This window comes from Echiichthys vipera (assembly GCF_963691815.1).
Source record: "Echiichthys vipera genome assembly, chromosome: 7".
Lineage (NCBI taxonomy): Eukaryota > Metazoa > Chordata > Actinopteri > Perciformes > Trachinidae > Echiichthys > Echiichthys vipera.
In genome coordinates, this window is record NC_139832.1 from 22,323,303 (window position 1) to 22,349,489 (window position 26,187).

General features: G+C 41.0%; 1 protein-coding gene across 1 annotated transcript; it reads left to right on the forward strand.

Annotated features, from left to right (window-relative positions):
* Positions 1–1,817: 1,817 nt before the first annotated feature.
* Positions 1,818–24,922, forward strand: LOC310948755 (SITS-binding protein). Its single transcript, XM_083915985.1, has 10 exons — positions 1,818–2,433; positions 3,992–4,163; positions 13,741–13,948; positions 14,133–14,283; positions 18,159–18,356; positions 18,758–19,026; positions 19,116–19,252; positions 19,782–19,903; positions 21,770–21,949; positions 22,098–24,922. The coding sequence occupies exons 1-10, from the start codon at positions 1,963–1,965 to the stop codon at positions 22,269–22,271; spliced, it is 2,082 nt and encodes a 693-aa protein (XP_083772111.1). The 5' UTR covers positions 1,818–1,962; the 3' UTR covers positions 22,272–24,922.
* The last annotated feature ends 1,265 nt before the right edge of the window (positions 24,923–26,187 follow it).

The following is a 26,187-nucleotide window of genomic DNA, read 5'->3' on the forward strand; positions in this document are numbered from 1 at the left end:
GGGGGGGGGGGGCAACATGCATAAACAGGGACAGGGGCAACTGATCTTCAAGGTATGTCAGCCGACACTCTTGGGATATCTTGTGCACAGCACCGCGGAAGAGACCTTAACCTACAAACATAACAACATTGTTCAAGCCATGATTCCTCTTGTCTTATTTTTGGGTCCGATAAAGTAGTTGTTGGATACCAATAGTGCCATGACCATGTTGCAGTAAGAACTGTGTTGAAATAAATGGATAGAAACACTGATGATTATCAATCATGATCTGTATACAGTTTAGGTTTCAGCAAGTTTTGACAAAGGATGTGCTTCTGTGAGAGCTACGCGCTATCTACATTCATGGACTTTGACTCAGCACATATATTGTCCAACAGTGGTGCACCTATACTATGTTGACATCATAACTCCAGACACAATGGATGTTGACAGTCCAAATGCCACCTTCGACCAATCACCCCCAATCACCCGCCCTCCCCTGCCCCCTTCTATCCTTGAGGTCCTCATAAACAACATTCCTGCCCTCAAATGTCTTCTGCACTCCTCATGAGCCACACCGTGCTTCAACCCTCACACAATCTATAATATAATTTTGATATACATTTTGATCGCAACACACCCTGAGACAACCACAGATTCTTTATACTACAGCACGAGCAATTACATACAAAATGTTGGATACTTTATATAGGATAGTGCTTACGCTTAACTAGTGCTGAATTATGACTAGTCTGTCTCACTTGCAACATGTTAAGATGCAGTTTTTAAGCTGAAAAACATTTCCAGTGTTGTGACATTATCTTGTCACCTGTGACAGATTTTTTTTAGAAACAAGTTTCACTATAGTGGTAAGGGGAATTCATGAAAAGTCTTCAGGGAAGTGATTTTTCTAGTTTTCAAAGTGTAATGGAGTAAAAGTAATCTAAAATGAACAATGTAATTATGGTTATGTACATGGATACTTGGTCATGGTGAGCTACAGTGGAGAGCACTGGTCCAAGAGCTTGAGCAGGGACGTTTACTGGATGACAGGTGGTTCATCTCCGTTTGTAAACTGAGAAAACTGTCAATGCAAACTGTCTCAAAGCAATTTGATCATGCAAACCAAACTCGTGAAAAACAACTGAGCTGAAAATATATCAAAAACCTCTTGGTCAGTTTGATTAATACGTCAATTAGATGTATGCAATTAAACTAAACGCACATGGCACGAAGACAGCAGTCTTAAATATTCCACTGCTAAGATACTTGCACTTTCGAAATCAGTTACAGACATCACTGTTTGCCCTCCTTAAATATGAAACACCACAAGATCAAATTTGGATACGGCATTTACGCCCCTGACCGTCTACCAAACCACCGGATGACAAGTCTCCACAGTCTTTACGCACGGAGAGCGCACGGAGAGTTTGCAGGCACGCATGGGGATCCCTCCCTTCCAGGCTATCCGTGGCCTCCTCGCCCCGGCGGGCAGTTCCAAGACTCAGCCAAACCCTTCTGATCCCCCATTTCCCTCTCTCTACCTTTCCTCTGAAGAAACAACCCGGCGTTACGTCAGAAAGTGCAGGGCAAGCAAGACAGCGTCTTAGGAGCTATTCGTAGGCATTGCTGCCAAACCCGGCTTGGGGCTGCTCACGAGCTCACTGCAGCCAATGCAATTTACAAATGCAACTCTTTTAAAACAGCAGCAGTATGTGGTAAGTCAATTAATCATTCATACGGTTTTATTTCCTCGCTGGGATTTTTTTTTCTCACAGCTTTCCTCACATGACAGGTCTCTGTTGCTGGCACAATTGCGCAAAAAAACAACAGTGTAAACGGTGTAAAGACAAAAGAGTAGGCTGGTTTACCCTGTAGCCTCATTGAAAACACCATGACAAGATGATGCAACAGAGATTTTTGACGCACAGAGATTTCTGCAGGATTTTTTGCGTTTGATTCTTTGCTGATCTCAAAGACAACATGCCCCACGCTCGAAATAGGAACCCCAGCCCCATCCCAGAGGTAACATGGGACACGGGATTGAAGGAGATGAACGAAACTTGGAAAGGAGCTATAGCCTGTCTCGGGGTGGCCGTCTTCTTTGTCATGACCATTGGGATCATTTATTGGCAAGTGGTGGACCAGCCCAACAAGAACTGGATCCTCAGGGGGACTTTTAGCGGACTTATCTGGGAGAGAAGAACCCACTCGCTCGTCATACAGACCCTGACGGAGGACAAGACCTATGTAGAGATAGACGTCGGGAACGTGGGAAACCCCGACATCGAGGTTCCCTTTGTGAGGAACCTGTGCTGGTTGAATAAAACTGAGTTCTGCTATACGTGGGACTCGGTGGCAGAGGTGAAGATATCGCTGGAGGTGAACGAGGAGACGGAGACAGAGTGCTACAGTATGACTTGGGCGCCGGTGCATTGTCATATGGAGCTGAAGGTAGGGGTTCTCTTAATGGGCACGCAAGAGCCAGTCGGACTAATCACAGCTAGTCTTATCAAAATTGCATTTCGCGCACAGTGTGATGTGCAAAAAGTAATTTCGCACGTGGAACGTTCGTGCCTCAATTTGCAGTGATTATCAGCATGCGATTGTGCATGGTGATATTGGTGCACAGCGTAGTATTTATTTTGCATACATAATATTTAAGAAGGGCCCTGTTCACTTACAAGATATTACCATATGAAATTAGATATTATATTTAAAACAAAAAGAAAATCAGTTACAAGACATGTTGAGTGTGTATATTATAGTCGACCGAAATGTACCTGATTTCATCCACCACCTGTTTATATAAAATTGTTAAATCAGACTGAATTACAAAGTTCAATTAAATAAGCGGCTTAACGCAGACATTTTTGCAGCAGATTGTGGCGTATAATCCTACGCCATAAGCGACTTGGCTCATATGATACAAACAAAACATACTGCAATTTATATGCATTCTTAATTGAATCTATTTGTTTGCTTTGGTTTAAATTGCAGTTCTGAAACAGCGATATCCCATTAGATCATTTGAAACCAAACCAAACCAAACCGTGACGCTTGAGTGACTCGTTTGAGCTGACGCGAAATAAGAAACAAACAAAAATTGTTTGCGTGATTCCTCCGTCCTTTCACTTTCTCCAGCCCTAGATTTAACTGCACCGAGCGCCCTACGTTCCTGTTAAATCTGCTTCGTCGCAGTTGTTGTGCTTTTTGACAAGCACACACAGTACTTACTGTACTTTACCCCTAATTATCAAAGGCATTCAACTATTGGGATGTTTGGGGAGGTTAATCTGTCCCCGCTGGAACATTCCTCGCCATAACTCCCTGTCATGTGGCGCGACTGCTCACAGAAAAAAAAATCTTTCCAAACTAGGATAAGTCGCCTTTATTTTTTTCTAATTTCCAAAATCCTGTCCCGCGCCTCAGGTGACCACTTGGCACGTGCTTTTAAACTCCTTAGCAGATCCCGGATTGGATGCCATGAAATAAATAGGCTGCCGGTTTGGCATTTGTCCCCCACGCGTAAAGACACTATGTGGAAGCACAAGCTTTCTCTTAGAAAACACCCACTGTCATTCATTCCCTTCTGCGCGCGATGCTTTCTGAGACAGTCTCGTGCCAACCCGCCCTGTGACCTGTATATCTGCAATAAAAGTAACAATGACTGACCCTGACTGTCAAAGACTAGGTTCATCTGCACTCTAAGCTATCAGCTGCAAAATGTACTGTATATGATAAAATTGGGAAACAATTTAATTGCAGTCAAATTCACCTTACACCCACTCATAAATAACATTTACATTTGTCATTTATATAAGTCTACTTAAAGCATTTCAGTTATCTTATAAACAGAATAAACTTGCATTTTCATTTTCTTCTACCATATTCCTTCCTTTTTCCAGTTTGCAATAACTTCACGTCTTCATGAATGCAAACATTTCTCTACCTCTTTCCTTATATGTCTTTCTCTCACACACTCTTTTTGTGCACATGTGCATCCTTTCAGGACTGCTTTTCCATGACCAATGTGTCCTGGTACGGCGGTGCCAGTGTGCGGGGTCAGACTTGGCCGATTAACGATCAAAACGCCACCACACAGCCCTTCATTGTAAGTGATCTTAAGGACAATCCCTCTGGCTTCGGCTCTGCCCTGGAACGCTACTTCCTGGGCTCCTCAGGTGAGAGGTCACTGTTGGAATGAATCCTTTGCATCAACTGAGATTTACTGTGATCAGAGACCGTCTCATTAGCAAAAGTGGAGTGTAATAGTTCTTATTCACACCTTGGTCTGTTATAATATGAAAGACCTTTTCAAATTGTTCAACTGACACGTTGTCAGCTGTTTTTCCGCTCTTGCCATTGGTGCAGGGTTAGCACAAGGGCTTTGGAAATCTGACCCCTAGTCAGCGGATGTACCATGTGTGGCGTGAATCCCTGGGCACGAGGGAAGCCCTGTGGATGTTGTTGTGTTTTCTTACCACTCCCCACATATATGTGTGTCTTGGTGTTTGAGCTGAGAAAAATGGTCTGACTCCTGACTCTCCAGAACCCCCCCCCCCCCCCCAAAAAAAACAAAAAAACAAAAAACAAAACACTCACCACTGACTGGATAGGACGCCCATCCTACTAATAGAGTGTAACACAATACTGTCTGTGGCATCTCAGTTTATTAATGTAGAGATTAGACAACAAAGGGAAGCAAAACACCTTTAGCATCTTAAATGAACTCTTAGGGGTGCTGGAGTAATTGCCTTTTGTTTCTATTAAAAGGGCAGTTTGGATGAAGGCCCTGCTGACTCTTATAACTCACCAGGCTATTTTTGGGGTGTTAAATTTTATTCTGGGGGCAAAGAGGGGAGGCATGGACCACTGGCGGATGTGAATGGTTAATGTGACTGATGAGGAACGTGTGATGTGTGTGTGTGTGTGTGTGTGTGTGTGTGTGTGTGTGTGTGTGTGTGTGTGTGTGTGTGTGTGTGTGTGTGTGTGTGTGTGTGTGTGTGTGTGTGTGTGTGTGTGTGTGTGTGTGTGTGTGTGTGTGTGTGTGTGTGTGTGTGTGGCAGTGGATATAACATGAACCTCGAGGGACTTTGCTCTGAAATTGTTTTTGTGGAGTTTCCTTACTGAACTTTTTATTCTTGAAAGAATTAATTTTACACACATGCACATGTGTACTTTTTTCAGCATATCCCATATAATATTGAATGTCATTGCATTGTAGAATCCTGTGTGTGTGTGTGCATTCATGCGTGTGTGTGTGTGTGTGTGTGTGTGTGTGTGTGTGTGTGTCTGTGTGTGTGTGTGTGTGTGTGTGTGTGTGTGTGTGTTTGTGTGTCTGTGTGTGTGTGTGTGTGTCTGTCTGTCTGAATGCTTGTGTGCACCGAGTAGCTACAAAGTTACCAACCGGCATCTAGATCATGGGGTGAGACAAACAATAGTCTGTGACTTCATTGAATGTTAGCAGTAGTCTCACACACATACACATACTGACAGAAACAAATGCACACATGCACCAGGCCACATTTTGGGATGTTATGTAACACAGTGGCAGGCTTAACAAGAGAGGCACATGACTTAAATCCCTTTTCCACCTTGTGAGACGACGGCAGTAATTATCAGGACCTTGTAACCCTTTGTTTCTCCGTTTAGCTTTGCACAGAGAAAAAAAAACACAGATGAGATGAGATCCCGATGAGAACAACTGTTTGAACGTTGCCAAGTAACCACTCACAGACACACACTTAACATAGCCCCAAACATATCAAACTGATGCTCAGCAATGACAGTGATGCCTATTGGAACATTATAGGTATATTTAAAATTATATATTGCTTTAAAGTTCAAGGATGTTTTTGTGTGACTCTTAAATTTACATAATGGGCCTTATAGAGAATTGTTTTTCACAACTTAAGATGTATTGCATCATGTACTTGGCTGCTTTCCTGTTCCTAGGACCAGTGGAAATTATTATTTGATGATTATTATTTTAATTAGACTGGACTGCCCTTCCCTCATGCATGCAGCTGGGGATTTAAACATTAAAGCCTCAGATTTGGTTCATGTGTCAAGAAAATTTCATCACCACATCAAGTGTTTAACCGACTTGTAGTATCCCATGTTGCAGGTAGAAAAGTGTTACTGAGGGCTTTCTTCCTCAGCACAAACTTTGTATTTTGGTGTTTCACCATTATCCCTGGTGGCACGATAGATTGTATCAGGGGCAATCCAAAGACGCGCTGCTAATTCGGTGTTGCATTAAATGTAATGTATTGTAATTTGATTATGAAGCAGGTCCAGGTGCTATATAAATGCCGTGTAAGTAGCAAAACGCTCAATCCACAGAGAAATGCACACAACCCATATACAGAAAATGTTCCTTTAAAGGAGCCGTCAGGACTTCTGTACGGCTGTGATGTCACAACTATACTATATATAGGTAGAAAGTGATGCTGCAGTGGCACTACAGCCATTCCTCGGCTGCACTGACGCTGAAAGCGCGGATGCAGAAGACCCAGAAACGCTGACCAATAGGAGCGGACTGTTTTTTTTTTTCAGGAGGGTGGTTTAAAGAGACAGGCTCCAAAACGGAGAGTTTAAGGTTTATGAAAAATAATGTGTTTTTTCGTCATTAAATCATGTAAACTGGCAGAAACCAAAAATACAAGTATGAACCTGAAAATTAGAATAATATGGGACCTTTAAGACTGATACCAAAACCACTTTTCTGTGCACCCCCAAAGGTGTACATACCTTTCATACTCAGACAAATAGTTTTGCATCCTGTATGAGGATGGATTGATATCCTCATTTCTGGGGTAGGTATATTCTCTATTTACAGTCTCTTATTTGGTGTAATGCGCATTGCAGTTCAGCACATCAGATCCACTGGTTACCTTGAATAAATCATTGATGAAATCCAGTATGAGCAGCTCTAGGCCCCTGCAAAACAATCACAAGCATCTGTGCTCTTGTGCACATCAGGTTGGACCACCATTATTTCTCCTTACTTTCACCCAAAAACTTCACAATATCAGAATGCAACAGTTGCGTTTGCCATCCTCTTCTTTCCAACAGCTCAGACAAAGCTGAAGCCTCTCATTTTAAACTGCAGTGGATGACTGCAGCTGCGATGTGCAGCATGATGTGGTAGAGACATAACTGTGTTATTGTTGTGGGACAGGAAACAATTACAGCAGCTTTTATGGAGAAAAACAATCCACTGTTTTGTGTGGATAGTAAACAGGATCATTATGGGAAATGTGGGTTTACACAACCGTGTGAAGGCTTAATCAGATTATTGATTTGTTTCTGGTTTTGGCAGCGAAATGTTATTGTTACATTGAAATGGACTAAATCTGATTGAATGCAGAGCTAAAAACACAGCACGAAAAATTCGTAACATACGAAACTAACTTTTTTTTTTACACACTGAACGTAATTTATAATCATATTTTTTATGTTTTTAAGTTAAATTGTACCGAAAACACACACACACAACACACACAGTTCAACCCTTGTACGGTCTTCACTTTTGTGACCCTCTGGTATCCCTAGGGTCAAATTGATCCAGGACATATTTGTGGTTTTAAAAGCAAACCTGAAATAAAATTCTACTTCACAAACCATTAACATATTTTGTCTTTATCTTGTTTTCAAACAGTAGAGATAACATATACGTTTAATAATTGCAATCAGTCTCTACTAGAATACAGTTAACAATAGGTTTAATAATTGCAATCAGTCTCTACTAGAATACAGTTAACAATAGAAGTGGGATTTGTTTTTGTGGTCGGGACAGTGAGAGCAAACAGCTTCTCTGTGCTTAGATCATACTAATGTAACATTATCTTTCTGTGTGTGTTTGTGTATGTGTGTGAGGGCATTTTTTTGTGTGTCTCCCTGTGTGTATACACCCATAGACGATATGAAGGATGTAAATGTGTGGGGAATAGTAGCATGTGTGCTCTATTATTCTTTTTTGTTTGTACATGCTTATCACATAAAATAAGCTTAGGCCATTGAGTTTCATGTAGAAAAAAAATATACATGTAACATTTTTCTTCTTGCAAAAACTTGAAACAGGTTCACTTGATACCATCAAAGGATTAAGGTATTTGCTGATTATTTCACCCCATTTCTAAATTAGTTGCGAGTGTGCTGCTTCAGTTTCAGTCGGGCAAAATAATGTGTTTTTTTTTGCTAAAAACAGATTTCTTTAAGGGCAGCACACCGGTGGCAATACATGAGTAATGTCTTGATCATTTTGGTTAATTTTATCTTTTAATGAACGGACAGATCTGCGTTCTGCATAAAGCCTTCATCAGAGCTACCTTTTTTTTTCCTGAATTTGCTTTCCGGAAAACAAACATACGACTGTCACACTGTGTAAGCCCACTGACTGTTGTGTGTGTATTGGACCTGTCTCCACTGATTCTAGTTAGTCATAGAAGCACATTATGAATGTAGTATATATGGAGCTGTGACTGACGTTACTGAGCTAAGAGGACTCCTGGGGGCGATTAAAGAGCAAGACAGATGAACTGAAACATAGAGCGACGGAGCAACAGAATGACTGCATACTCTGCCGTAATAGTTGATATTAAACAGAATCGAATAGTAGAAAAGTAAAGCAGGGAGACTGGAGAGAAGATATATGCAGTGGTGCAGTAGAGTGACATTTGAGAGTATTGCCAACTGGAGGAACTTGTCATGGCCCCACCTGTCTTTATCCATACAAAAACAACTGGGCTACTAAGAACAGATTAGATATCACTGAAGCTACATGCTACACTGAAAACATAAGAGGGGACTCTCAGGGAGAAGTAATTCAAAAAGCTTTAGGGTTTTGTTCCTACATTTACTCAACTGGAGGTCTCGAGGATAGAGTTTACACAGGGTTTCAGTGAGAAAATGTAAGCAGATATAGTGTAGATATATGCTTTGGAATAGAATTAGTGCACATGGTCAAATCACAAAACCGTATTCAGGTGCTGCCTGTTGACTTGGTACAATACTGGAGGGCCGATGCAGAGGGCATTATATGGAATAAAATAGTCCTACATCAAATAAAAATATTTAAATAATTTAATTTTCTTGTGGATCAACATTTTCTCAATGATTTATCTCTGATATTCTTCATTAAATATCAGCTACAATGTATCAGTTAATTATAAATTTAAATGAAGAGCCTTTGATTTAAAAAAAAACCCAATGTATTTTGTTGTTTATTAGTACTCTATAATTACATATTTACGGTGTGAATTTAAGCTTTAGCTCTGGATACTTTATAACTATTTTCTTGTATTTTGCTAAAAACACAAGATTGTTTTACAGTGGGGAGATAAGAAATAACTAAATAGTTATTAGTTTTTTTTAAATGAGCGTAAATTATCCACATACACACACACACACACACTAAAACACACACATGCACACAAATATGATTGTATTGATTTGAATGCTTACATTAGATTCTGTTTCATCCTGTTTTGGATGTTAGCACAAGCGTAAGGTATGAAATAATATATGAGAGTGGAAATATGAGCATTAAGCTATTCATACTCAGAGGGCCTCATTCGCACGCATATACAAATTATGTATGTTTACATCAGACAGATAACTTGGCTCTCATCAAAGTTTCCCCAACTCATCATTACAAATAAGGGCTCGGACAGCCTAGCTCACATAGCTCTGGGTCCAATAAAAGTAATTTATCTACTGATTTTTTTCCATGGTTGCCTTTATGAAGTGAGCTTTAGAGATTATTATCAAATATAATCTCTGCTTTTTTTATAAGACTTGACAGCCTCTCCTTAAGATATTAGACCACCTTCTACACACACACACACACACACACATGAACACAAATTTGCAAATGTGGATACACGTGACCCTTTTCTCTCTGTCTTTTTATGGCCTTGGTCTCTCTGTTGTTCATATGCATCCTTTTTTTTTTTTTTACTCCCCTTCGCTTCCTCAACTCCCATCCTCTCTTTTCTTTATTTCTATCTCTGACTCAATCTTTCCATGTGGGATCCAAAGAAATTATACTTTACTGCTCCTGCTCATTTGTTGTTGGGTCTTGGCCAAGCACAACAATTAGGTAGGGATAAAAGTTGTGTAACTGTCATGGAGATAGCTGTAGATCACCACAGACCAAAAGTGTTAAAATGTGTGCGTACAAAAAGACCACAGAAAGGTCCATTTTATTGGACTGTTATTTTTTTGTCTTCAACTAAACAGGTGGAGTGAAAGCTTTTTGTCTTCTAGTGTTTTAATTCTATTTTATTAATAGCTCCTGATTGAGTATTTCCTTAGCATTTTCTTTGTCTCTATATGCCAACCCAAGATTACTGAGTCACAAATATAAAGAAATAAATGCAGCTTGCATGTAGAAGGAAAACAAGCTGCCTCTGTGTTACTCAACAGGTCACTAGGAGGTCCCTGGGCAGCTGCCCTGAAACCTCACGGACAAGTAAGAGGTGAAACACTTTAACAATGACTCACTTAGCCAACTGAAGCTTTGTTAAACGCAAGCTGTCATCTCCCATATGAGAGGGCTACTGTATATATGAAAATCATCCCGCAAGAGTTTCCACAGTTGATCTCCTACCTAATACTTTCCATCAAGGACAACAAGCAAGAGACGGCAGAGAGAGACTTTTTTTAAATGGAGGGATGATTCGACGGCGTCCGTCCACCGGTGTAATTACAGTATGTGTCAACTCATTCACAGCCGTCAGCCCCCTTTCCTTTCTTCAATACTGATCTACCGTTTACAAATGATCTGCGCATGCATTTCTTTATAAAAACTAAACCAAAATCTAGTAATACAATAGTCTGAAACAGTATAACTAACTCATTTAACTTCAGACTGAAGTAAACAAAAAGGATTTAGGAACATTACATCAAAGCATTTAAATGTGGGATCTTCTTGTCTGATCTATTTTTACATTTGTGATATTTGTACAGAAAAGAGCGTCTCACACTAAACAATAAAGCTGATTGATGATAGGAAAGGAGCAGTGAAAGTCTCTTTAGTGTTTCATTATTTTTTCAATAAGTGGAATTGGAAATTTACTACCATGGCAAGATCCCAGTTTTGTGGCCATCAATTTCTTGAGGTTGGGCACAGAAACTAAGTTTCCATTGTTAAGGAAATGCATGCCTGGACACACACACACACACACACACACACACACATACACACACAAACACACACACACACACACACACACACACACTAGCACGGACACACATAGTTAGAGTTTGAATGCAACTTTTATAACCCCAGTCAGGTCTGTAAGTGTGTACAGGTGTCATAAATAACGGTATAAATATGACAGGTAAAAGAGAGTAGCCCATCTGGTCCGCAGCAGCAGGGAGGCAGGCGCAGCGTTTTCCACCCTGACCAGCCGCTCTCTGAGGGGCTAGACACCACATTAAAACCTTCCTGACCCATCAGAAGGTGCACAGGGTCACCTCCGCCACCACCTCCAAACGGTCAGCTCAGAGTGAGCGAGAGGAAGTGCAGAACCTTTATGGTCCTATAAGTCCTGCTCTGTTTTTCTTGGAAGTCTACAGTTTCCCATTAAAGAAAGTGTGCGTAAATGTGTGGGAGACTGCACGCACGTGTGTGGAGAGGCGATCTGAGGTTGCCTGATTTGTGTGTTCATTCAACAGCTGTAAAAACTGAGGCATATGTGTGTGTCAAATCATAAAAAACTACCCAACAAACTTCATTCATTTTTACCTTTGCCTATCTGCTGCTTCTTTGAAGGTGAACGGAAACGGTCGCTCAGGCATATAATTTTGCTTTTGAGAGCTAGTGGAAAATATTTCGGGGGAAGCTTGGAGTGTTTAAGGAATTGTTCTAAAAATAGGGTCTCCCCCCACCTCCTCCTTGCTTCCCCTTTAACTCATGTGCACCCCACCTTGGCTGTAACTCAAGGCTTCAAACCTGCTTCACTTTCTTTAAATAACACTTATTGATTCCTGTTCCCATCTGGAGATACTGTTCAGTCAAAGATGTGCATCTGTGTTGTACATACGCATCATATAACAAGAGGTTAGAAGTTCATTTACAATGAGGACTTCCTTCCATACTGAAAATGCATGCATGCCAAGTGCTTTAAGTAGAACTGTTTAAACACACCAGACAGGATTTCCTATATTTAATATTCAAATCTGCATGTTTAGTCAAAGATGGCACAGAAGGTACAGTTGTTTTGGTCCAGAGTGTCCCGTTTCCTTGAGGCCCTGCAGTGTCATTTCCCATAAAAAACTGAATGTGACTCAAGGAATCATACTTGCAAACCTAAACTCCACTTTCCACCCTGCGTGTACATTTGTAAAACACAGTTTACAGTCTGCTGTATCTGCACATCATTCTACAAGGTTGCTCGGTGTCTGGTGTACTCTGGTCGCCTCTATTTCCATTGCCTGCATTCCTCTTCCATCCTTCCATAAAGCTATAACATTTTCTCCACTGCCCCACTTTCTACTCTACTGTATATGTATATTATTGACATGAATAGTTTCTTGACACCTTTGCTTTATTCTAAAATAATTTTACCCATTTTGTCCTTTGTGATTTCAATATATAATGATATTTCTAGCAAAAATCTGCATTTATCTGCCATTATAAATCTACGACAAGCAGTTGGGAGGTGACCTAATACCTTGTGAGGGGCAGCTGAGGAGTTACCAGTATCTCTTTGACATTATCCGTTGCAAACACGTGAGAATTAGCTTGTGGTTGGAGGCTCTTCACTCGGCTTTATGCAATACTGATCTTTGAAACTATTAATCTGATTATGGAGTGGTACATGAAAATCCTGCCTGCTCCAGGTCCCTGCCTGAATGAGAACAGTAAGCCCATTGAAACTAGAGAGGGGGACTGAAGTGAGCCAAGCTCTCTGCCCCATTTCTCAGACTGTCTGCCTGCTTTGAAAAAACAGGTCTTGTCAGTTTGGCAACTTTGAGCTGATTGTGCAAAAAAACTAGAGTGAGGGCGTTCATCAATACTGTGTGTAAAGCCGGGAGGGAGAAGGTGGGAGTCAGGACGGGTGAGAAGTAGTGAGGAGGGGGGGGGGGGGTAAGGGTAACCTGAGAGGGACAAGGCATTCCTTGCAGGGCAACTACATCTGCGTACACAATTATCCGCTTCACATAATCTTATCATTTCACACGACCACTGAAAGGCTGTGTGGAGAAGGAGAATACAGGACATTTTCGGAAGGTTAAAGTTGACTGATTTAATGGTCTTCCTCTCCGGTTCACAGGTTCACTGAATAAGAGATAAAAAATAATTCATCTTCAATGTGACTTTTGCTATATATCCCAGGCTCCTCTCATTGGTGTGCAGTGTAACCTACCTTCTTAGAAGTTGTCAGCAGTCCCAGGGTAAACTCATCTAACCGCATACTGCTATATCTCATTCTTGGGAGTGTTTTTCTCACATCTGAGTGGAGCAATATCAGCTGACACAGCCCACACTCTACCTCCCACAACACTCCATCCGTCATCCTGTTCTTAGTATCACTCGCGCACTATGTCATATAAGAGGAATCTGCAATGGACCATCTCATACTTACACTGCTTTTTATTGCTTTACGGCAAGGCCCACCTTATATCTGTTTGTAGTGAGACATTATGATTATCTAACTCTCTGAAGCCACAATTATAATTTTTTCACAAGCATGATGTAATGGACTAATGTCCTGTGCCCTCTCCCATCTGCCTCCCATCATGCAGGTGTCGCAGTGCTTGTGTCTCCTGATATTCCCCTGCAGCTGGGGGTGGACAGCAGGCAGCAGTTCTGTCTGCAGTCGCTGCCCAGTATGGAGCGTCTCCCTCTGCAGTACACCGTGTGTGTGGCCCAAAACGTGAAAGCTGCTCACCAAGAAGCGGTGCAACAACTCTCCCAGCACAGCAGGGAGCTTCCCAACATGAATGCATTGCGGTTAGTTCAGTTTACATTAAGATTAGCAGTGATTTCCTTGTCAAAAGGGGAGTCCTGTTTTGTCATGATACCAATAAGTCAAAGAGTGGTCTATCTGTGGGTCTAGTGAGCAGTGACTGACATTTTGTGGGTATTTAGGTCATAAACTGTATGATCCTGTATGATCCCACTGTGTGTGCTATAGGCTGCCGTTCTGGAAGCTGCTCACCAATGTGGATTCAGGGCCGAAGGTGGAGAGGGAGCTGAGGACTTTCTCTAATCGTTTGAGGAGACACCAGCTGGAGAAGGGAGTCATCAGCCTCAATGAACATTCCACCACCCTCCTCTCCGATATGGTACGTGCACCTCACTGCCAACTGTACTGCACTGTACTGTCTTTATACCACGGATCCAGTTAAACCACGAAGAGTCATAGAATAAAAGTTTTATGTTGAATTTTGTAGTAGGATGATGCCTAATGTTGACCCTAAAAAAATAATTTAGCTATAAGGTTGGGACTGTGTATCTACAAAATCAAAGGGTAAAAAAATTAAATAAATCCTGTTGGTTAGATTTGACCTCTTTAGGTTATGGCCACTTTCAATGGAGGGTTTCAACCATAGACTGTTTGAAATACGTCACCCATAGGTTTCTGAGCCTAAATGAAGTTTGAAGTGGGTGGCTCCAGGTGGCTCCAGGTGGCTCCAGCTGGCGGCATCTTGGCAGTGCCTATAATCAGGTTCACAAGATCTACAGTGCTGGGATAAAGCTTGACCTCAGCCTCTATCCTCCCCTTTTGCTATCTTTGCTATCGGGCTGGGCGCCGCCCAAGACTATTGTGATGGGTTTTTAAAAAAATATATAATTAGAACCCTGTCCCAGATAATAATTCGGTGTAAAAACCATACTCCAGTGCTGGAGCTCTATGCGACACAGCCTTAATTATGCATAACTTTAAGCCTTAATATAACTTAAACGGGTGAGTTATATAGAAAATCACTCCCCGTACAGTTTTTATGAATGGGAGATTATCTAGAAACCAAACCGTTTGGAACGTTAACAAGGGGGAATGTGGGTATAGCCTCACTTTTGGAACCAGACTCAAGTGGCTTTTCGAGGAACGGCAAGTTTTAGTTTCATTTTTGAGCAACGGAGTTTGCCACTTGGTTGAAATACATGAATTCAGAAAGTAAGGTGAGGCCTTTTACACTTTATATGTTGAGATCCAATATTGGTCTTCTCAATTCTGCCCTACAAAGCCCAAGTGCAGTAACTACGGGAAAAAAAGCAAAAAATGAATGGCTTTAAAGTTTGTTTACTGTCCCAACAAATTAATATTTGGCACATTGATGATGGATTATCGTTTACTAGATTGCCATTTAATAATTGTTATCCAAATCAATCCTAACCTTCATACTTTCAGCCCAAAATTGTGCAGAAATCATATTAGTGATTTCGTAGTTACTGCCTTTGTAGGGCAGTATTCAGATTCATGAATTAACTGGCACTTTGAAGCACAGTGTTTCTTTGGCTCTACTCCTTTAAATTTACTGTACTAAAGTGCTTGGCCTCCAGTTTTGAGAAAATTGAAAGGCAGACATATAGAGACTCAATTTTAATTTGATATTTGCACCTACAGAGAAGCTGTTTCCGTAAAGGTATCAATGTTTAACTTTCTATTATACCCTCAAACCTAGTAGGAACATTCACTACTACAGTAGCCTACTAAAATTCATATCTCTTTTGGTCTAAGTGTTCTTTTTATCATCCTCTCTTCACTCAGTCAGTTCTTGCACTGTGTAGCTGAAAACTCCCTGTTCCTCCATCTGGGCGGTATGGCTGGTTAGGGTTCATCGGTCAGAGGCTCAGAACTGGTCAAGGATAGAGATGAAAGAGTTTTTTTTTTTCTTAAGTGGATCTCCAGAGCACTGGAGACAGGCGGGGAAATGAAGGAGAGGAACACAGGTTCACAAAAATCCCAATGTAGAAAAGAAAATGGTGTTTCCCTAATGTTAAAAAATGTATAGACCACAAATATATCTGCAGGCCACCTTTTGAAAGATGTCTTAAAACTTGTGCAGGTGATCATTTATTTTTAATTGGTTCACAATTATCCAGTTACTTGAAAAGTCCTTGAAAGTTGTTGGGAACTTCCTAGAAACCACCAAGACCACTGTCAAGTGGATCTAAATCAATACTCGGTGATATTCCATTACAAAACAAATATAGCCGAGAGAGGACAAACAGAGACTCTCCTAACTGATCTCAAGTTGCCTTGAGTGTAACTGCGGGACAGCAAAGAATTGGGTGTGTTGAGATTAGATGGGAGGTCAGCCAAGACTAACTTGAGTAGGTGATCCTGACACCAGCTTGATGCTGCGTTCTGACCTGGACCATGCAACAGAGTAGTGGAGGTAGTGGAGTTTCACACAGGCTATCTATCAGAAAGGTTGAGTTTTTTATACACATACTTAATGCTTACAGTATGTTCCCATTACCAGGTCAGAACATGTGAAGTGAAGTTTTCTGGTACATCAAAGATATTAAACACCAGTTTTGCCCAGTTCCCCTCCATAAATGCCGTAAGCAATCAGCCGTACAGTGCTGCATGGAAACTTATTGAACTTGTGTAAGGCTCTACAGAAGTGTGACGGGCAACAACAATCCTCTGTAAAAAAAAAGAAAGAAATAGGCTTCTCTTTAACTTCAGTTTTACAAGTGTTCATAAACTATCAGTCACACCGAAAACCTTTCTTTTCCAGTTTCTGTATTAGCTTGGAATTACAGGCATTGGAAAATTTGGGTTATTAATAAGTGTGCCAGGTTTATAAAGTTGGTCCCGAGACATCAAATAATGCAGCTTTTAACAAACCAAAAAAGAAAGACTAGAAGACCCGAAGGTCCTCAATGTTATGTTGTTCTTTGTGTCAGTTTTTAGTATTTTGATAATCATGTGGAATTCAAATTTGTGAAAGAAGCAGAACAAAATGAAAGATCAGAAAAAAAAGGATTACATAATATGTGCTAATCTACCCTTTCTTCCCACAGCGGCTTCACCTCCCGGGGTCAGTCTCTGTGTTCTTAAATGGTGTCCTTATGCAGTTATGCAACCTGAAATCTCTCATGTAAATTCCATAGGATTATAATTCATGTTAAAGCAGGGAGTGTTGTCTTAATAAACAAACATTAATAATATGTATCAGATAAAACCAGTACACATTAAAATGCCCATTTTTAATCCTTAGTTTTCTTTCTCTATTATTTACAACCGTGCATACAGAAATTATCCTTTGGCAATAAAACACTGGTTCAGGTATGAGGTGGAAAATAAACATTTGAATTTTTCATTGAATCGACTGTTTTCAACCTTTCAAGGTTTGCTGTCCTCTCTCTTCTTAAATCCTGTCCAGCAGCCCCACACAGGTCAGGTGTGTGCAGGGGCGTTTATAGGATTTCAGTATATTCAGGGCCTAGCCCTGACCCGATATTTTTCTGATGACCAAGCCTCATTTTGATGCTTTTTATGCACTCCGGCACCGTATTGACCTTATTTACTATAAGTACAATTCATTTATTTAGTGTGAATTAATTTATTTTCATTGTAAATTTAGTAACAAAGCGTTAAAGGGTTCTGAGAGAGGTTCCATTGTCACAGCTAGTTTACAAAGTCCACATGGAGAAATCATTGCCAAATATAGAGCTACTGCACGCAATATAAAGCTATTTGTCATACTGATTCATGACTTGAATTGTTCCGTTATTTTAAGACAGTGATTTAATCAATTACTGTTAAATTATGCTGGAATTATGCTTTTATAGTTACAGATCATAACAAAAGTTATCTCATGACACTTTCCATTTAGAATAGCTCTAGACCACACTCTTCTCAGAGACCCAACAATTCCCCCATTAGCAATAGCAGTGACAAAAACCTCTGGCAGGAACAATTAACAAACCCATATGCTCTATGGTGGGTGGACATCTTTCCTAACCAGATGGAGAAGAGAGAGAAAGAGAGATGCGCAACAAACACAATGATAATTCATCAAAACAAACAAAACAATTATGATAATAATAATTATGGCAGTTGTAGAATAAAATAAATAAGAGAAATAACAGCAGTATTAATAATAGAAGTATGACTAACAATATAAAACTTTGTAATGCAAAGTACTGACATTTCAGGCCTGTTAATGCAGTTATCACAGTGTATCTCTCTGTCTGTCTGCAGGACCATGACTACCTCAACAGCAGGAAAAGAGGGATGTCCAAGAGACTGACCAGGGACCTTCCACTTGTCAAGCTTCTTAACATTTCCATCACCCTGTCCCCTTTCCTGGGCGTGGACACCACGCAGTTCCACACCTCCCTTATGGACGGCACTGAGGCCTACTGGCTCAGTCTCCCCTCAGCACCTCAGGGACAGCTGGTGAGACCTGAGTGAAGCTCGTCATCATCCTGTAAAGCACTTAGCTGTGTTCACAGTCCTCTGCTTGTCAACTTTTACCCGAGGTTTCTCTGATTTCATTCTGCTTGTTGCCTTCCTTGTGACCAGTCCATTTCGGAAAACCTAATCCATATCTAAAACACTGAGCTTTTCTAAATTTATGAGATGACTCTACCTCTTTATAAAAAAGAAACCAGACACAGAACTTTTTTCCAAATACTTTCCATCTGCCTTGTCTCCTTTCACTTGCAGTTTGATATAAAGCAGAGCAATGTGAACATTACCTAATCCAGAACATCTACCATCGCAACAGCAGAGGTGGTTAGTAATTAATTACCAAAATAGAAAATCACAGTTGTGTAAAATGAACTTCTGTCCTTCAGATCCCTGTGATGAGTCAGTGGCGAGGAAAGTTCTGTGTAAAGCTGAACATCACCAACCCAGGAGCGGTGAGCTGGTTCCTGGACAGGGTGGGATCTCTGCAGGCCCATTTGGGGATGGAGTATGTCATGCTGGAGGGGGGCGAAGGGAATCTCTTTGAGGAGCAATCCCTGCGACCGCCGCAAGCTCTCAGTGGTGACAAGTACATCAGCTTGCTGGCTGACATGGCCACAAGAATAGGAGACTCCACCATTGTGACAGCAGGGACACGGTAACAGCCTCTAGCATCTCATCTTGTTTGTGTAGGTTTTGAGATCACTCCTTCTGCTCCTCCTTACTACGATGCTATTTGTGTCTCAGGTCGAGCCACAAGCCTCTGTTTGTGAGGATGTCCCCGTTGCAGTCCGACTGGAGCCCAATGGGCCTGAAGGGCATCATTCCCTCCCTGCTGCACCACACTCTGCTGGGATACAACTTCCTCATTCCTGATGCAGTAGGTAATACCACAGCCTATGGGTCACTTTTCTCACCTCTAATAGAATACTACAATACTTAATATTTCATGAAAACAAAATAGAGCAGAATTCTTAAACTACACAAAAATGAAAAACAGCTACAAATGACTAACATGACTAATAAAAGCCAGATCCAAAATGCTGTAGGCCTACATCTTTCAAACAAAGATGCAAAGATTCCCAAAAAAGCAATCAAGTTGGAGCAGGTCTGTTCCATTGGCATTGCCAGCCAGCAGATACAATCAACGACCCAAAAATCTGTCAGTCTTTACATGCAGTTTGTCCAGTTTTATGCAGGTTTCAGCAAAACTTCAGGTTTGTCCCAAGCTTTAGTATGTACAGTACTTCCCACTTCACCCAGCTCTCTCATGTTTCCGCCTGGATATTTCTGAATCTGCTGATTTCAAACGACGAAATAATGCTACTCTACTGCTCAACTAATGTTTCTTAATTTTCTCTGCCTCTGCCCACCTCTCTCTCTCTCTCTCTCTCTCTCTCTCTCACCCTACAGGTGGCTCTCTGTCTGGCGACCTGGTCACAGATGAGGAGTTGTTCATCCGGTGGCTGGAGATCACAGCTTTTCTCCCTGTTATCAGCTTCCACACGCCACCCTGGGTCTGTGGAGAGGACCGGGTACACAACTAGAATTTGATTTTGAAAAAACTACAACCAAAAACACATTACAGTGCACTCAGAGCACGTAATGTAGCGGCCCTAACACACTTTTAGCCCAGCAGCAACTCTTTCCTCTTGAACGCACTTAACCCTAACCCTAACCCACCCTGCAGCCGCGGGCTGAGGAGCTGTCATTGCATCTTTCTCATGCACATTACATGTGATTACACTTACGACAGAGTAGGTTCACATTCTTTTCCAGACTTGATAGCAAGATTTTCACTCGTGAAGCTTTACAGTGGAGAGATCAAATGAAGTGATGTGTGAATGCTGCCAATTAGGGGAATAGGAGATTATCCTCCCTTCTTGCAGAGTGGTTAAGATTTCTTATGAAAAGAGACAAGAGAGGGAGAGTTTATTGACCCAGTAGCCCCTCCTCAGTTTTGAGGGTCAGTGTTGAGAAGTTCCCACCAGTGTGTTTGCAGAGGAGCATGAGGGCTGCTGAGACCTGGTCTATCACAACTCTGACCTGCTAAAACACCGTTCTCTCTCTGCTGGAAATCAGGAATGTACTGTTCACCGTGTGTGGCAGGAAAACAAAGCCCGCAATCTCAGAGAGTCCGGTGATGGATATTTTTTATGGCTCAGGTTCCTGAACATCAAGAGGGTTAGGGCTATTTCCCCCCTCCACTGCCCTTCCCTTCTTCCCTCAATACAGCATCACCTGTGGTTAAGAGTCCATCTGTTCTGAATTACAATCCCTCCTCTAGATTTATGCTCACTCTCACTCTCAAGAGCAACTTCAGCAGGAATGATAATGAATTTGAGGACAAGTCTTGGAAAAATACTTTATTGTGGCAATTAAGATTTCCATGAGTAATTGACAAGTGTGACAGAGTGGGAGTGGATCAACTGTTCTCTTTTCCACTAGGAGAGGACTAAGACTGCAAAATATATTGGTTGTGACTCGCGTTGCGTGACAAAGATAAAAAATAGGCCTTTTGGACAGCTAAGACGTTTGACAGCAGCAATGTTTTCCATTTTGGTCTCTTGTGTGGCCTTCTTTTAGAGACCAGACTGCTGCATTACACATGATAAATTACCCTTTTTTTAATTTTTTAAATGGGTGTTCAACTACAGTTTAAATATGGTGCACCTTTATTTCCAGACTGTGTGATATACTTGAGTCATAGACAGGTCACAGCAGCGACTGTAATGAAATCGAATCGCAATAAAACCTCAAACCCACACACATAAGAGAAAGATCCACTCAAACCCAGGCTGTGACTTTAAGCTCATTCCTACAAATGTTCTCAATCCCAACTTATAAAAAGACATTTTTTATAGATGCGGTCACGTTTTGTTTTTGTCATGGGGCACTGAAAAGGAGGTGACCCTTCCAGGCATGCTGTTGTAGTTTGGACAAAGGGAGACAAGAGAAAGACTTGGACAGTGTAAAACCATTAAGTCAACAATGTGCTGCTGTTAAGTTCTGTCTGCGTGTCTGGGTGTAGAGGTGACACAAATGGCTTTAGCAGAGCTCGTTTTGTCAATATTATTCTTGCCCTGAAATCCTTGAGGCAGATGATTTATATAAGGAAATGTCTTTTTTGTTGTTGTTTTCAGTTACTGAGTTGCGCTATATTTCTTCTATCTGGGTGGATATATGAAAAAAAAGTATTTCCTAGTTCTGAGTGAAAATAAAGCCCCACAAAAGGGCAGACAGTGACCCGAAATAGACTTCATCATGAGCTTTTATCAGCTGGTACAGGAAACACTTTTAATTATGAAAACGCACGTTTATACAAAAATACAAATCGATTGAAAAACGTCTTTTGTATTCCCCATTATGTTTACACTCCTCTCTTCACTGGTGATCCACAGGTGCTAAACCTAACACGAGCCTACATAGCAAAGCACCAGAGCGATGTGGTCCCACTGATAGAAAAATACGCAGAGGAGTGGCAGATGACGGGAAACCCCATCTACCGGCCGATGTGGTGGCTCAGTCCCAGTGACCCCATGACTTTCACTATCGATGACCAGTTCCTCATCGGAGACGAGGTGACTTAATGATGTTCTGATGGGAGGGGATTATGTTACAATATACTTGGCATCCAAAAGTGTATGAATGTAACCTGATGTCTCACTAATTAAGTGTTCAATCTCCCTGACATCTGAGTTTGATCTTACCAAACTGATATGTTTCCAGGTCCTGGTGGCACCAGTGGTGGAGAAGGGGGCGGTGCAGCGGGATATTTATTTACCTGATGGGGGCTTCCAGTGGCAGGACAGCCAGAACGCTCATGTGTTCGACGGGGGGATGTTCCTACAGGACTACCCTGTGCCCTTGGAGGAGGTGGCCGTTTTCTTACGGAGAAGCTGAGTCATATGACCGATCCACCGAGTCACACCGACTTATCCTGTTACTGTTTTGAATCAAATTCTTTTTTCTTTTTTTTTAATTTACTTGTGCTGTTCTCAACTTGCACTTTTCCACTAAAGACCATTGACCCTGTCTCAAGGCCTGAGACAATATGTAGAAAGAGTTTTTTTTATACTTGCACTTTACAGTTCAAAATGATTTGTGTTTTTTCTTTTTCTTCCTTTTTTTAAAATGTTAATCGGTTTTTACCTCTTGGCTGATTTGTTTCCGGACCTTTTGATCTGTTCTGCTTCTCTTTTTTTTTTTTGTATGTAAGATCCGGAGACATCTGTGCGTTTACATACTGCATTTTTACAGTCTTTAAATTTTAAATCGCTGCTGGCTCTCTTAACAAGGAGGAACAAAGCAAGCCCCTTGTTTGCCTTAAAGAATCTGAATCTCTCAAGAAGACCAAGTGAAGATATAGAAGGACAAAGGAAAAAGGCTTATTGGGAGAAAATTAGCTCACAAAAGCTTCATAGGCTACAGAGGCTGGCGCACCACGGTACTGTATTTGTTGCTCACTCACCGGAGAGGCTTTTACTTGAACTTATCAGGCCGACGGGCTGATGTTGTATGAATGTACCTCAAGTTATGGTTTTTCACTGCTTTACAGAGTCATCGGACACAACAACCTATCACCCCATAGCACTTAATTCATCATCAATCAACAAACCACTCCGTTGGACATGTGTCAATGTCCCTTAGTACTGTAGGCCAGATGAACTTGAGGCCAAGCCAGTGTTATTTTAACTCTGGCTATATTATCATTTTAATTAGATGTTACCTTCTCGCTAACCTGCTGTAGTAAGTGCTTTTAAATGGGCTGCTAATTTTTTTACTGGGTTTGTATGATGTTGTGGTGATAATGCACTTTCATGAGTGCTAAAGTAAGTTCAGAAAAAAGCCTTGTCGATGAACCCACAGAGGTTCAAATAAGATTTTGTAGTTTGACATGTTGGGAAACACACTTATTTGTTTTCCTGCAGAGAGTTAGATCAGAACAAAGATAAGGCTGTCACACGTGTATGGTAAACATTAAGCTACCGCAAGTAGCCGCTTAGCTTGATGTTAAGACTGGAGAGATGTGGGAACAGCTAGCCTGGGCAAACACTAATAAAATCTGATTACCAGTGCCTCTAAAGCTCACTAATTAACAGTTTATATGTTTGATCCTGGCTGTAGACTTCCTATTTAACATATAGAAATGAGAGTGATATCAGTATTTTCTTCTAACTTTCGGCAAAAAATCATATTTCACGAAATGTCAAACTATTCCTCTAATAATAGAGTGTTGCAGGGATGATGTATTTTCAACCTAACTTACAGGTTCCCTTGACAGAAAGCAATGGGAATTATTTTTTTATTCTTCATGGTGGATTAGGAAAGGTTTATGATATTAACATGTTTTGATAAGCAAGAATATTTTTTTGGAAAGTAACCCTACTTTTATGATTTTAGAAGTGCAAATGCCACCACTGCTTTCCAAATGATTTTGCATGTTCACTTCTTAGCAACCTCCTTTTTTTAAGCCATGTGGGGTATTTATTGACTTATTTTGTCTGAGAACCAAATGTGAACATCTCTTAAGCTTGTGTTAACCACAGACCTTATTTCAGGCATCCTACCAAAAAAAACAAAAAAACCCTTGTGAACTGACGTGCACAAATGTTGAATAATTTTCTGGATTTTAGAACTCATTCCTGCAGCACTCTATGGGACGACGTTGGGGGAAGACCCGAAAAATACATAAATACGATGCTTTCATATAACAGACACATTTCTATTGCAGCCAACTTGGATTTATCAGAGACTGACACACAGAGGTGCAGTGGTCACTTGACATGAACCTGTTCAGTAATGATTTGTACTGTTATTGTAATCACATCCACATCCATTACTTGCTTTAGTTCAGCAAGGTTTTACTTTTGCAAGATGTTTTCTTTTTTTATTTGGCTTTAAGCTAATTATATACAGGCTAAATGAGATAACTGATTTTCTTTCAGGATTATATTCAAAACTAACCAATGGAGAAATGTAACCCCATTTGCTCCATCATGCATTGCTCTATTTACAGTTACTCAGTTGGCTTTATTGTATTGATTTGGTCTTCACAAGACAATCTTAACTGGCCAGCAGTGACGATACAGACTCTGAAACCTTATCACTTAGTGAATGCTTTACCACTAAATTGATTGTGTAACTTTGATCGAACACGTTTACTGTATCAACTCAACCACTCAGGTCTACTGAAGCTTATCAAATCACCAATGTCTTAGTGCAACGCAGTATGTTGTGAACACATTGACGTCTTAATCTCTCCCAGAGCTGAATGTACAATGGACAAACTGTGATTTCCCAACCGAACCCTTTGTGCGAAGAGTTTTTCTAGTTCCTGTTCCAAAGCTTTTATGGAATGCTATGGTATGTTCACGTATAAGTTGCAGGAAAAGCTTTGATGTGTTATTCCTTACTTCTACAGACTGAGCAAATCATGTGCCTTAAAATGCCACTCTTAAATCTGGACAACACAAGTGTCTGGATTATTGCAGTATCAGCAATGTACATATTACGATGACTGTGCCATTACAAGTGTTTTTCTCTTCTGTAAATCAGAGAACTTAGAATGACAAAGTTGCAATAAAGTTTACATTTTCTTACTTCACTTTGTGTTATTTAGTTCATGCTTATTTCAAAACATCTCCATTTTATATATAAGAGGTAAACACAGTTGTGCAGTAAGGCAGCAGGGAGAAGTTTCAAGTGTAGAAGGTTACATTAAAAGGGCCCATATTGTAAAAAGTGAGATACCGAGGTGGTTTAGGTGCTATATAATACTGTAAATTTATCAAAATGCTCAATCCACAGTCAAATGTACACAGCTCGTACTCAGGAACTGTGCCTATGAACAAACCGTCAGGACTTCTGTACGGTTCTGATGTCACATCTATTCAACTATTCTATATTTCAGTAGAAAGTGCTGCTACAGTGACGTTACAGTCATTCCCCAGCTGCAGTGACGCTGCAGAGACGCCACGAGAGCAGATGCGGAAGACCTGGAAATGCTGACCAATCAGAGCAGACTGGACTTTTTTTGAGAGGGGGGCTTAAAGAGACAGGCTCTAATACTGAGCGTTGCAGACAGAGTTTGAATACAGGTATATTCAGACAGAAAGTATGATAAAAAACATTTTTTTTTTTTATTCAGGCATGTAAATGTGTTCTAGCAGAAACCCAAAATACAGGTATGAATCTGAAAATCAGCATAATATGGGACCCCCAAACAAATTTAAGTCAAAAGCAACTGGACTTGGTTGTTTGTCTAGGACGACGTTTCACCTCTCCTCAAAGAGGCTTCATCAGTTCATGTACGCATCTGACCAGGCTGGGACTGGTCCAACTAACCAGGTATTTAACCTCTCAAAAGGCCGATGATGTCACTGGAATCTTTGTGCTCCTAGTGCCAACGGCTGTCATTAGAGTGGCAGTCATTGGTGGGAAGTTGGTTTCGACTTTGTTAGTGCTCTATTGAGTCTGAACGACAGTCTTTGGGGTCACAGGAGGCCATTTGTGAACAGTTCTTCTTTGAGGTTAGATTGTTGGATCTCATGGGAAGGGATGAAAGGGCAGCATTGTAAATTGGAGATAAGTGGTGTCTCAGACCTCCTCCTCTGTTTAGCGATGGTTTCTCTACTTTTACATAGATGGCTTCTTTTACTCCTCTTTCAAACCATCTGTCCTCTCTGTCCAAAATTTGGCCATTGTTGTCATCAAAGGAGTGGGCTTTCTCCTTGAGGTGTAAGTGGACAGCGGAGTCCAGGCCTGAGGAGTTAGCTCTCCTGTGTTGGGCCATGCGTTTATGCAGTGGTTGTTTTGT

Bases quoted from the DNA above. Each gene is read 5' to 3' on its own strand.
- LOC310948755 (XM_083915985.1), top strand. From the start codon at position 1,963: ATGCCCCACGCTCGAAATAGGAACCCCAGCCCCATCCCAGAGGTAACA. The intron at 18,357-18,757 runs GTGAGACCTGAG...TCTGTCCTTCAG, and splicing joins CAGCACCTCAGGGACAGCTG to ATCCCTGTGATGAGTCAGTG. The intron at 19,253-19,781 runs GTAATACCACAG...CTCACCCTACAG, and splicing joins CCTCATTCCTGATGCAGTAG to GTGGCTCTCTGTCTGGCGAC.